The 11503-nt window shown below is 34.8% G+C and overlaps 1 protein-coding gene across 1 annotated transcript; it reads left to right on the plus strand.

The window, feature by feature from the left end:
* Positions 1–3486: 3486 nt before the first annotated feature.
* Positions 3487–6805, plus strand: LOC107619498 (uncharacterized). The gene is made up of 4 exons (XM_088497725.1): positions 3487–4188; positions 4526–4786; positions 4981–5835; positions 6056–6805. The coding sequence occupies exons 1-4, from the start codon at positions 3732–3734 to the stop codon at positions 6535–6537; spliced, it is 2055 nt and encodes a 684-aa protein (XP_088353851.1). The 5' UTR covers positions 3487–3731; the 3' UTR covers positions 6538–6805.
* Positions 6806–11503: the final 4698 nt, after the last annotated feature.

An 11503-nucleotide genomic window follows, 5' to 3' on the forward strand; every position in this document is an offset into this window, starting at 1 on the left:
AAAATTTGAAGCTCACATCGAAAACTCAGCGGCGCACATTGAAAACCCAGAGAAGTCATCTTCCACCGCCCGTTCGTCCACGCCACCTTATTTAAATGCTAGAATTGATGATTTTGGATGTGTTTAAAAAATAATTTATATATAACAACATATTTTTAGATGTGTTATAATTGAAAAAAAAAAATTTTTATGAACATACCATTTACATCTTCTTACTTAAACTTTTAAATTTTGGATGCGTTTCAAAAATAATTTATATATAACATTATATTTTTAGTTGTGTTATAATTGAAAAAAAAATAATTTTTATAAACATACCATCTACATCTTACTTAAACTTTTAATTTTTTTGTGCATCTTTAATCAAACTAATTAAGTATGAATTATTTTATTTGTACCAATTCTATTATTAAAATCAAATAAGATCAACCTAGTTACAATTAAATAAAATAGATTATTATGTTTATTTTTAAACATAATTAAAGATGTTAATCATGATATTTCTTAACATACTAGGATAAAATAATTAAAAAAATACAAAATAGATAATCACATAAATAATGGGGTAAAGAATAATAATAATCATAATAAAATATAAATGAGTAAAGTATCGTTTTTGTCCCTAACATTTGGGGTAAATTCTATTTGTATCCCTAACGTTTAAATTGTCCTATTTGTATCCCTAACGTTTGTAAAAGTGATTCAATGTTATCCTGCCGTCAATTACACATCATGAGTGCTTTAGTTTGAGTTTTAAAAATCTCTTCTTCAAGTTAGAATACAAATGTCTGGGATAGAATCGATGATCTACTCCAAAAAATAGCTCATCAAATGTTGAAACTAATTCCTACAACATTTACATAATTCACTTTTCTAGGGACATAATTGAATTTAAACACAAATAGTGGGTATAATATTAAAATCGAACACATCCAAGTGAGACCTAATTGAGAATGAATACATCCAAGTGAGAATAATTGAAAAATATAATCTGATTTGTTAATATAATTGATAGTAGGATAACATTGAATCACTTTTATAAACGTTAAGAATACAAATAGGACGATTTAAACGTTAGGGATACAAATAGGACTTACCCCAAACGTCGGGGACAAAAACGATACTTTACTCAATATAAATTTAAAGTAGTATATCTCACGAGGCTACTTCCTCTTAAGCTGGAGAAGTTTGAGGAGGAGAAGAGCTCCGGACAGTAGACTACGAATTTTAGTCTAACTGGACTGGAGAAGGGTGGCGTAATGAATTTTAGTTTTGGATATCTAGTTATTGGTGATAATAGAAACGTAAAAGAAGAAATTAACTCTAAAGTGGGTAAGAAGTTAGAAAAATTTTAGAGTTTAAAATTTAAATTAATCTTAAATACTGATGTATATCTAAAAAATAAAAATATATTTTAATTAAAAAATAATTAAATAACATTAAAAACTGACTAAAAATTAAATTTTGTTGTACAAATAGTATTTTTCAAAAACAAATGACCACACCAACTTCATATGAAAAACTAAACTTAAATTGTAGTACTAAACTTTAGATGGCAATTAATGAGCATATGCAAGTTCTTTTTCAAATTGAGTGAAGTTCTTTACTTCTTCATTGCTATTCTTTATTTTTTCTTTTTTAGCTTGCTACTTGCTAATGCAGTAATGCTAACAGAAGATTCATAAGTTGAGCTTTGAGGGTCAAATTTTTGAATTGGAATAAAACAAAACAAATGAATAAGAACCATTGAGCAGCGCAATATGATAGTGGAGAGATGTCAGAACTGAGAGCCATGAAAAGCTGAGAATTTAAAGTACTAACCAATTTCCACATCAGGGATGGGCTCATAAATGTTTGCTTAAATATCGACATTTAATTTCCACTTATAAGGCCATGAATAATGATAATGATTTTTGATATTATGACTAAGTAGATCTCATCATATGACATCGATTTTTACGGTTTACTAAATTACTATGCAATATGCATCAAACTGTCTTAAATGAATATTGTATTTTTCACTCAAGAAAAAAAAAAAAAAAACATGAATTTGATTGATTAAATGATATTGATTCAAGTGTAACTCATTCTCCACTCAAGAAAAAAAATCGTTGTTTAATTACGGTGTATCGGCGGATAACAGAGATTTGAATTTTGAAAAAGTGTTGGATTTTCCACGCGCTAGGCGCGTATTGTTCTTGGTCAATGCTCCAAGCATCCAGTGTCCAGCACTCTCAGCAGTTCGCAATTGCATTTACTGACGAACCAGTATGTAGCAAACCCAGGCATATTCTTTTCCATACCCATTGGTCATTGCTACATTCGAAGATATTCCAAGGAAAAAACATGTATTTAAAAATTATAATGCGCAGAAAAAATATATTATCAATAAAATTCAATTTATGTATTGCTCTAGGTTTAGATAATTAGTTCTAACAAAATAAGGAAACTACTAATGTTGTATTTTTCTTACGTAGTTGCTATAGGCTAGTTGGATTTATTTGTATACAATTTTTCAACGAATAAATTTAATATTTAATTTTTAAATAGCAATATTGGTTAATGTTTTATTAGAAAATTATTTTGTTTTTTTAATCTTTATGTTTTTGAAGATTTAGACTTTAGTATTAGAACTTAATATTTGAGATTTAAAATGTAGTATTTAAAATTTATAATAAAATTAATTAATATTAACTGATAAATAATTAATTTTTTAGTTAACTCTTTTTCAATCACATATATTATAAGAATACTGATATCCTATAATTTTTTAGAATATTATAATAATATTCTATATTTCGTTGCAACTTTTGTCAAGTATCTTTTGTATAATATTAAATATAATAAATATGAGTAATCATTCAAATAAATTTTTAGTAAAGTATTTTAGTATTTAAAAAGCAGAATTTGATGTTGATTTAACGTGAAAATTAAAACTTTTAAAGAATAAAATATTCAATTGAAAGTTTTTTAAGATTTAATTGAAAATAAAAAATATTATATGTACTAAAAAATTAATTATTAAATCAATTACTAATATATTTATATAGTTTAATTTATTTTTAATATATATTTTATATTTATAGTTAATTTTAGTGATTAATTTTAATGTATACTTAATATAATTTATTTAAAATATTATCTATGTAAATATTAAAGATAAATATTATGGTATTTATTATTTAGTATTTAATTTTCGTTTAATTTATTTTTTGTGACAAATTTTAAATATTTAAAAAATTAAATATTAATTTTAATAAATTAGACACTGTCTTTTAAATAATTACCTAAATAATATTATGGTGAGTGAAATTAAAGTTGAAAGTAAGAATAAAAAATAAAGTATGAGTAGTGTGAAATACAATAACGTTAAGATGACAAAAAAAAAAGTCAAAATTTATTTTATTTAATATTTATTAATTATCATAATAATTAATAAATACTAAATAAAATAAATTATAACTATTTTTGACCTTTTTTTTTTCTACCAAACATTTTCTGTGTGGACTAATCCTTGTTTTGAGTTGAGTGTTGAAAACAGGGAAGCGAGGAAATGGCAGAGTATATGACTTTTTTGGACAACACAGCATTGGAAGTTGCATGAACACTAATAAAACCTCAGCAGTCGTGTTTCTTTCTTTATCCCCTCTTCACTTTGTTATTTGTGACGTGATCTTTAAGCCTTCAATCCAGTTCTTCTTGAACTTCCCTTACAACTCAACAAAGAAAACATGAGCTTTTCATCACTGCTACTACCACTTTTCTTCACTCTCATGATTCTTTTCCTCTTGAACCCAACAATGGTATATGGGAATAATGAGGAAGAAGAAGAAGAGCTACTAGCACTGATGGACATGAAGGATAGTATGGATCCATATGGTCACTACCTAACCTCATGGACCATCAATGGCAACCCATGTGATGGTGCTTCCTTTGAAGGTGTGGCCTGCAATGAAAAGGGTCAAGTTGCAAATATTTCTTTGCAGGGAAAAGGTCTCTCAGGGAAGCTTTCCCCAGCCATTGGTGGGCTCAAGCATTTGACAGGACTCTACTTGCATTATAACTCTTTGTATGGTGAGATACCAAGGGAAATTGCAAACTTGACTCAGCTTAGTGATTTGTACCTGAATGTGAATCATCTTTCTGGGAAAATCCCAACGGAGATTGCCAACATGAACAACTTGCAAGGTTAGTACAAGTAGCTGTGATTTTGTTGAGAAGAAAAAGATTGAAATTTTCGGGGTGTTTTTCTTTTTCTTGACTTTTCTTGAAATGTTGGGTGCATAATATAGGTTTCTTTCTTTCTTTGTGTGCACACTTAAGGGCTGTTTAGTATTGGGTTTCACTGAAAGATTTGAACTTGCTTTAGTTTTGTTCATTTTTTTCTCTCAATGATGCCATTTTTATCTCCTCAAATGTGCAATTTCTCTTACTCTTGTTACGTTGTTTGTTCATTTTGTTCTTACTGATTTCTGCAGTATTTTTTCCTTAAAGATAATCTTTCCAATTTTACTTTGATTTGCAGTTTTGCAGCTTTGCTATAATCAGTTGACAGGAAGCATACCTACCCAGCTTGGTTCTTTGAAGAAGCTGAGTGTTGTTGCGCTTCAGTCAAACCAGTTGACTGGTGCTATCCCTGCTAGTTTAGGTGACTTGCCTATACTGATGAGGCTTGATTTGAGTTCTAACAAACTCTTCGGTTCCATTCCCACTAGCCTTGCTGATGCTCCTTCACTCAAAGTTCTTGATCTTCACAACAATACTCTTTCTGGGAATGTGCCTCCTGGTGAGAACTAATCTTGATGCTACTTGATTAGTATAGAAATAGAAATATGAAAAATGTCTGTTATTGAGACATTTATCAATTGGGGCCTTGATTTTGTATATATATAGTGGAATAAGGTTTTGTTGTTGCTTGTTCTTTTGATTTCTTTGGTAAATCTAAAATGTGCTGATTTGCTTTAATATGGTTTAATGTAGCTCTGAAGAGACTTGATCATGGATTTCTATATGAAGACAATCTGGGGCTATGTGGACTTGACTTTCCATCCCTTAAGGCTTGCCTTTCTTTAAATCGCAGGCCTGAACCTTATGGAGCAGCAACAAGAGATATCCCAGAAACTGCAAATGTGAAGTTACCTTGCAATGGAAGCCAGTGCCTAAACTCTCCAAAATCAAAACAAGTACCATCCATTACCATTGGCATAGTCGTCATTGTGATTGCAGTGTCAGCAATTGGTCTCTTTGCCTTCACATTATTTCGCAGGCGAAAACAGAAGCTAGGAAACTCTTTTCATGTCTCTGATGGCCGGCCAAGTATCGACGAATCCAGGAGTATATACAGGAAAAGTGGATCTCCTTTGGCGAGCCTCGAGTACTCTACTGGATGGGACCCTTTAGCTGATAGTAGAAGCTTCAATGGTGTGGAAAATGAAGACTACAAGTTCCAGAGTTTCAGGTTCAACTTGGAAGAAATCGAGTCTGCGACTCAGTATTTCTCAGAGATGAATCTGTTGGGAAAGAGTAGCTTCAGTGCAACATATAAAGGAGTTCTAAGAGATGGTTCAGTTGTTGCTGTGAAGAGTATCAGCAAAACTAGCTGCAAGTCAGATGAAGGTGAATTCTTGAAGGGATTGAGCATTTTGACATCTCTGAGGAATGATAATTTGGTGAAGCTGAGAGGGTTTTGTTGTTCAAGTGGAAGAGGTGAATGCTTCTTGGTTTATGACTTTGTTTCCAACGGAAATCTTTCACGGTTTCTTGATGTGAAGGAAGGAGATGGAGAAGTTCTTGAATGGTCAACCAGAGTTTCTATTGTGAAAGGGATTGTTAAAGGTACCTTTCTCTCCCATGCTTTGTTAACTCAGATGCTTTTTATGTGATGTTGATAGTTAAAAATCGTTAGAGCATTATTTAGTGAAACATGTTAAATCATATAACTGTTCTCAATTATCAACTTTACGACTGGTGCACGTGAGTCTGCACCTTTCCCTTCTTGAAATCGATTATGTTTTCCACCTTTTATCTTTGCTGAACCTTATTTTCCTTTAATCAGGTGTAGCATATTTACATGCACACAAGGTAAAGAAACCGGTTCTTGTTCACCAAAACATCTCGGCCGAGAAAGTGCTCGTCGATCACAGGTATAACCCAATGCTGGCAGATTCCGGCCTTCACAAGCTTCTTACCAATGACATTGTCTTCTCTGAACTCAAGGCCAGTGCAGCAAAGGGTTACCTTGCTCCTGAGTATGCCACCACCGGCCGGTTCACCCAGACCAGCGATGTTTATGCTTTTGGGGTGCTCCTATTGCAGATCCTCTCCGGGAAGCAGCAGATCAGTAACTCAATCAGGCTCGCCGCGGAAGCATCAAGATTCCAAGAATTCATTGATCCAAATCTCCATGGGAGATTCTTTGAATACGAAGCGACTAAACTGGCGAAAATCGCTTTGCTTTGCTGCAGTGAGTCTCCTTTTGAGAGGCCATCTATGGAAGCCATTGTTCAAGAACTGGGAAATTGTAGTAGCTGTATCTGATGAGTTCATGGCTCAAATGACTTAACAGTGCTAACTCTTCATGGTTGTTACATTTTAGGGAGTAACATTAATATTCTAATGTCCTTAACTAAGGACTTAGGTTGTTTGTGATTGTGAATGTCTTGGACTTTTGTGTTGTAAGCTTAGTAAAGGGATGTTATTGAAGCATTTTCATATTTTCTGTCATCAAATTCACATGTAGTTCATAATTGAACGCATGTTTTGTTGAGGTGACTGCATATTTTGAATTTCAATGATGATTCCTGAATCAGGAGCAGCCCTAGTCCTCTGCTCAAACAATAATTCAAAAGTGAAAGTAAGATACATAAGTGATAAGTGCATTTCATGATTAACTCTATGGGAAACAAAACAAAAGCTACTTTTGTGAACACATTTTGATTTTCTGAACTTTAAGTCTTTCTGGGTGAGCTTTTCCGACCACTGAACAATTTGATGTTGGTATGTTATTTGTATTAAAAGGAGTAGTTTTTCTATTTTAACAGCCAAAGCAAACAGGGGAACGGATTTGGTGAGCGACTTATGTTTGTGGCACCGGCATTTTTGCGCACCGGTTAGTGATAGGGGTGTTCATAAAAAAACCAAAATATGGTTAACCAGTTAAAAAATCATAACCACATTTTGGTTAACCAGTTTAATGAAATAATTTAAAAATCATATCCATATTTTTTAGAATTGGTTAACCAAAACCAAAACCAAATTACATACTCTTTCTCTCTCTCTCTCACACACTCTCTCTCTCTCTCTCTCCCTTCCTCTCCCTTTCTCTCTCCCTCCCTCTCCCCCTTACTCTCTCTTTCTCTCTCTCTCTCCCTCCCTTCTTTCTCTCTCTTTCTCTCTCTCTCTCTCCTCTTTCTCTTCATTCTCTCTCTCCTCCTATCTCTCTTTGTCCCTACTCTCCCTCCTCTCTCTCTCTCTCTCTCATTTTTCTTTTTCTCCTCCTCTCCTTTTCTCTCTCCCTATCCCCTCTCTCTCTCTCTATTCTCTATCCCATTCTCTCTCTTCTTTTCTCCCTATTTCTCTCCCTTTTCCCTCTCTCTCCCCTTTCCTTCCCTCCTCTCTCTCCCTTCTCTTTAACTCATTTTTCTCTTTATCTCCTCTCTCCTTTCCTTCTCTCTCCACTTCTCTCTCTCTCTCTCTCTCTCTCCTCCTCTCTCTCCCCTATCTCTCTCTTTCCCTATCTTCCTCTCTTTTTCTCTCTCTCTCTCTCCCCTCTTCCTCCTCTCTCTCTCCCCTCCCTCCCTCCCTCTCTCTCTCTCTCTCCACCTCGTCTTTCTTTCTCTCTCCCTTGTCTCTCTATCCTTCTCTCCCTCTCTCTTTATCTCCTTCTCTCTCTATCTCTCTCTCCTTCTCTCCGCTCTCTCACTTCCTCTCTCTCTCTCTTTCCTTGTCCTCTATCTCCCCCTCCATTCTCTCTCTCCTCCTCTTTCTCTCTCTAATCATCTCTCCCCTTTTTCTATCTCTCCTCCTCCTCCTCTCTCTCTCTCCCCCCTCCTCTCTCTCTCTCTCCTCTCCTCTCCTCTCCTTCTCTCTCTCCCATATCTCTCTACTTTTTCCTCTCTTTTTCCTTGGAGAGAGAGAGAGATAGATAGAGAGGAGGGGGAGAGAGAGAAGAGAAAGAGAGGAGGAGAGAGAAAAATGGGAGAGAGAGAGAGAGAAAAGAAAGAGAAGAGGAGAGAGAGAAAGAGAGAAAGAGAAAAAAATTATTTATAGAAAATATTGAAAAGAGATAAGAAAGAAAAAGGAACGAAAGCAATGGAAGGGACTTCATTATTTACAAATGTTACTCGTATCATTTAGAAAGAAAAAAATTAGATTAAAAAAATTCAATTAAAAAAAGGTTTAAAATTTTGGGTATTTGTATGTAAAAATATTAATTTTTGTGTAAAAATCTATTTTTACATATAAAAACCAATTTTATGGTATAAAAACTAATTTTTTAGTACAAAAACCGGTTTTTTGGTACAAAATAAAATCTATTTTTATTTTAATAATCAGTTAAAAACCGGTTTTGAAATTCACTAACCGGTTAATAACCGGTTTCATCATGTGAAAACTAATTTGGTTAATTAACCAATGCTATATTTTTGGTTAACCAAAAAACTGGTTTGGTTTTTGGATTAACCAAACCATGAACACCCTTAGTTAGTGACAGTACAAAATAGGAATGTTTCATTTTCATGGGGTATTTTGACAATTTTGAACCAAAATAAAGGGGTTACTTTACAATTTTTTAAATTCCTGTTTATCTGTGCTCACCTTTGATTAAGTTCAATAATTTAACTCTGCTCATTAATCGGCCTTTTCAGCAGAAGCTCAAGCTCTTCGTCTCCATTTTCGAACATTTTGCTGTTCATCTCCATCTTTGATTGTCACCAATAATTGACTGTGCCTGTAATTCCTACCGACTTACTACTGTCCTTCTGATGGCGTCGTCGGCTCGAACAATGGATAGAAGGTACCAATTTGTATTATTAATGTGCAATTGATTTTTAAATATTCCCTTTTGTTTGGGTAAATTTCTGCAGTTGATGTTTAATTTTATCAACTTTAATATCCACTGCATCGGTGTCCGGATATAATGTTAAATGAGAAGCGACTGGATATGGGAGTATTCACAGAGGCCATGGTTTCAGGGGTGATCAATGCCGAGGGTAAAACTATTTTGGACTTTTCCTCAACCTTTGATCTTCTCATCGCAAATACATGTTTTAAAAAGAGAGACGAACATCTTATAACCTATAAAAGTGGCATGACAAGCTCTCAAATCGACTTCTTGTTGAGGAGAGTCGACCGGAAATTTTGCATTAATTGTAAAATTATTCCAAGAGAGAGTTTGACAACACAACATAGGGTGCTCATCATGGATTTTCGCGTTGAGCAAAAGTTGAGGAAAAGACATCATATGAAGAACCCAAGAACGAGGTGGTGGCGGATGAAAGGTGAGGAACAAAGAAGCTTTTTAAGACGGGTAGGAGAAGAGGCAAAGTGGGATGGGAATGGAAGCGTGGAAGAGATGTGGAGGGAGATGACAGAAGTTATTAGAAGAACAGCAAAAGAAAGCTTTGGTGAATCTAAAGGAATAGGGCCAAGAGACAAGGAGTCCTGGTGGTGGTGGAATGCGAGTGTACAAGAAAAGATAAAGATAAAAAGAGAGTGCTTTAAAGAGTGGTATTTATGTCGCAACGCAGATAACTAGGAAAAATATAAGGCGGCTAAGAAAGAAACAAAAGTGGCTGTAAGTGAAGCAAGAACAAGAGCATATGAGGGTCTCTACCAGTCTTTGGGCACGAAAGAAGGAGACCAAGGTATATATAGAATCACAAAGAGCCGTGAAAGAAGAACGAGAGATTTGGATCAGGTTAAGTACATAAAGGATAAGCAGGGAGATGTGTTGGCTCAAGAGGAGAAGATTAATGAAAGGTGATAGAGCTACTTCTACGAGTTATTCAATGAGGGACAGAAGACTCTTCCGAGTCTTGGTCGGTTATGCACAAGGGAAGAAGATCAAAATTTTGACTACTGTCGAAGGATTCAAGACTTCGAGGTAAAAGAGGCTTTAAAGCAGATGAAAAATGGCAGGGTAGTAGGACCTGATAATATCCCGATTGAGGTTTGGAAGGGTCTTAGAGAAAAAGACATCAACTGGTTAACCAAGCTTTTTAATGAGATTTTAAGGTCAAAGAAGATGCCTGATGAGTGAAGAAAGAGCACCTTGGTACCTATCTACAAGAATAAGGGGGATATACAAAGTTGCGGAAACTATAGAGGGATCAAGCTTATGAGTCATACCATGAAGTTATGGGAAATGGTGATAGAACGGAGGTTGAGAAAAGAGACACAAGTAACAGAGAACCAATTTGGATTTATACCAGGCAGGTCTACCACTGAAGCGATATACCTATTAAGAAGGATGATGGAAAGGTATCATAGTAATAAAAAGGATCTACATATGGTGTTTATTGATTTGGAAAAAGCGTATGATAGAGTACCAAGGGAGGTCTTATGGAATGTTTTAGAAAAGAGGAGAGTAAGGATCGCATATATTCGTGCAATTAAAGACATGTATGATGGGCCACAACTAGTGTGAAGACTCAAGGTGGTGTGATAGAGGAATTTTCTATTAGTATAGGATTATACCAAGGATCATCCTTAAGTCCATACCTTTTCACATTAGTCTTGGAAGTACTCACAAAGCACATCCAAGAGCCTGTGCCATGCTGCATGCTTTTTACCGATGATATCGTCCTTATGGGAGAGTCAAGGAAGACCTAAATAAGAAGTTGGAGTTATGGAGAGAAGCTCTAGAAGTGTATGGTCTGCGCATAAGCCGTAGCAAGACGGAATATATGGAATGTAAGTTCAGTCTGAGAAGAAAAAACCCTAATATAGAGGTGAAGATTGGAGAAAACATCCTACGAAAAGTTAAAAGTTTTAAGTATCTTGGGTGCATTATACAGGATAATGGAGATATTGAATAGGATGTAAATCATAGGATCCAAGCAGGTTGGTCAAAATGGCGGAGTGCATCTGGTTTTATATGCGACAAAAAAGTGCCTTTAAAACTTAAAGGTGAATTCTATCGCACCGCTATAAGACCGGCTATGCTTTATGGTACGAAGTGTTGGGCGGCTAAAGGAGAGCACGAACATAAGCTGAGTGTGACAGAGATGAAGATGTTGAGATGGATGAGTGGTCATACGCGATTGGATAAAATAAGGAACGAAGATATAAGGGAGAGAGTTGGAGTAGCACCTATTGTGGAAAAGATGGTTGAATCACGTCTCAGGTGGTTTGGACATGTGAGAAGAAGACCGATAGAACATCCAGTCAGGAGGGTGGATGAGATGAAAGATGGACAAGGGGTGAAAGGCAGAGGAAGACCTAAGAAGACCATCCATGAGGTGGTCAAATGAGATCTACATGTAAACGGTCTCTCTGTAGACAT

This window comes from Arachis ipaensis, chromosome B9 (genome assembly GCF_059453495.1).
Source record: "Arachis ipaensis isolate K30076 ecotype BB chromosome B9, ASM5945349v1, whole genome shotgun sequence".
Lineage (NCBI taxonomy): Eukaryota > Viridiplantae > Streptophyta > Magnoliopsida > Fabales > Fabaceae > Arachis > Arachis ipaensis.

Bases quoted from the DNA above. Each gene is read 5' to 3' on its own strand.
- LOC107619498 (XM_088497725.1), top strand. From the start codon at position 3,732: ATGAGCTTTTCATCACTGCTACTACCACTTTTCTTCACTCTCATGATT. The intron at 4,189-4,525 runs GTTAGTACAAGT...TTTGATTTGCAG, and splicing joins CAACATGAACAACTTGCAAG to TTTTGCAGCTTTGCTATAAT. The intron at 4,787-4,980 runs GTGAGAACTAAT...GGTTTAATGTAG, and splicing joins TTCTGGGAATGTGCCTCCTG to CTCTGAAGAGACTTGATCAT.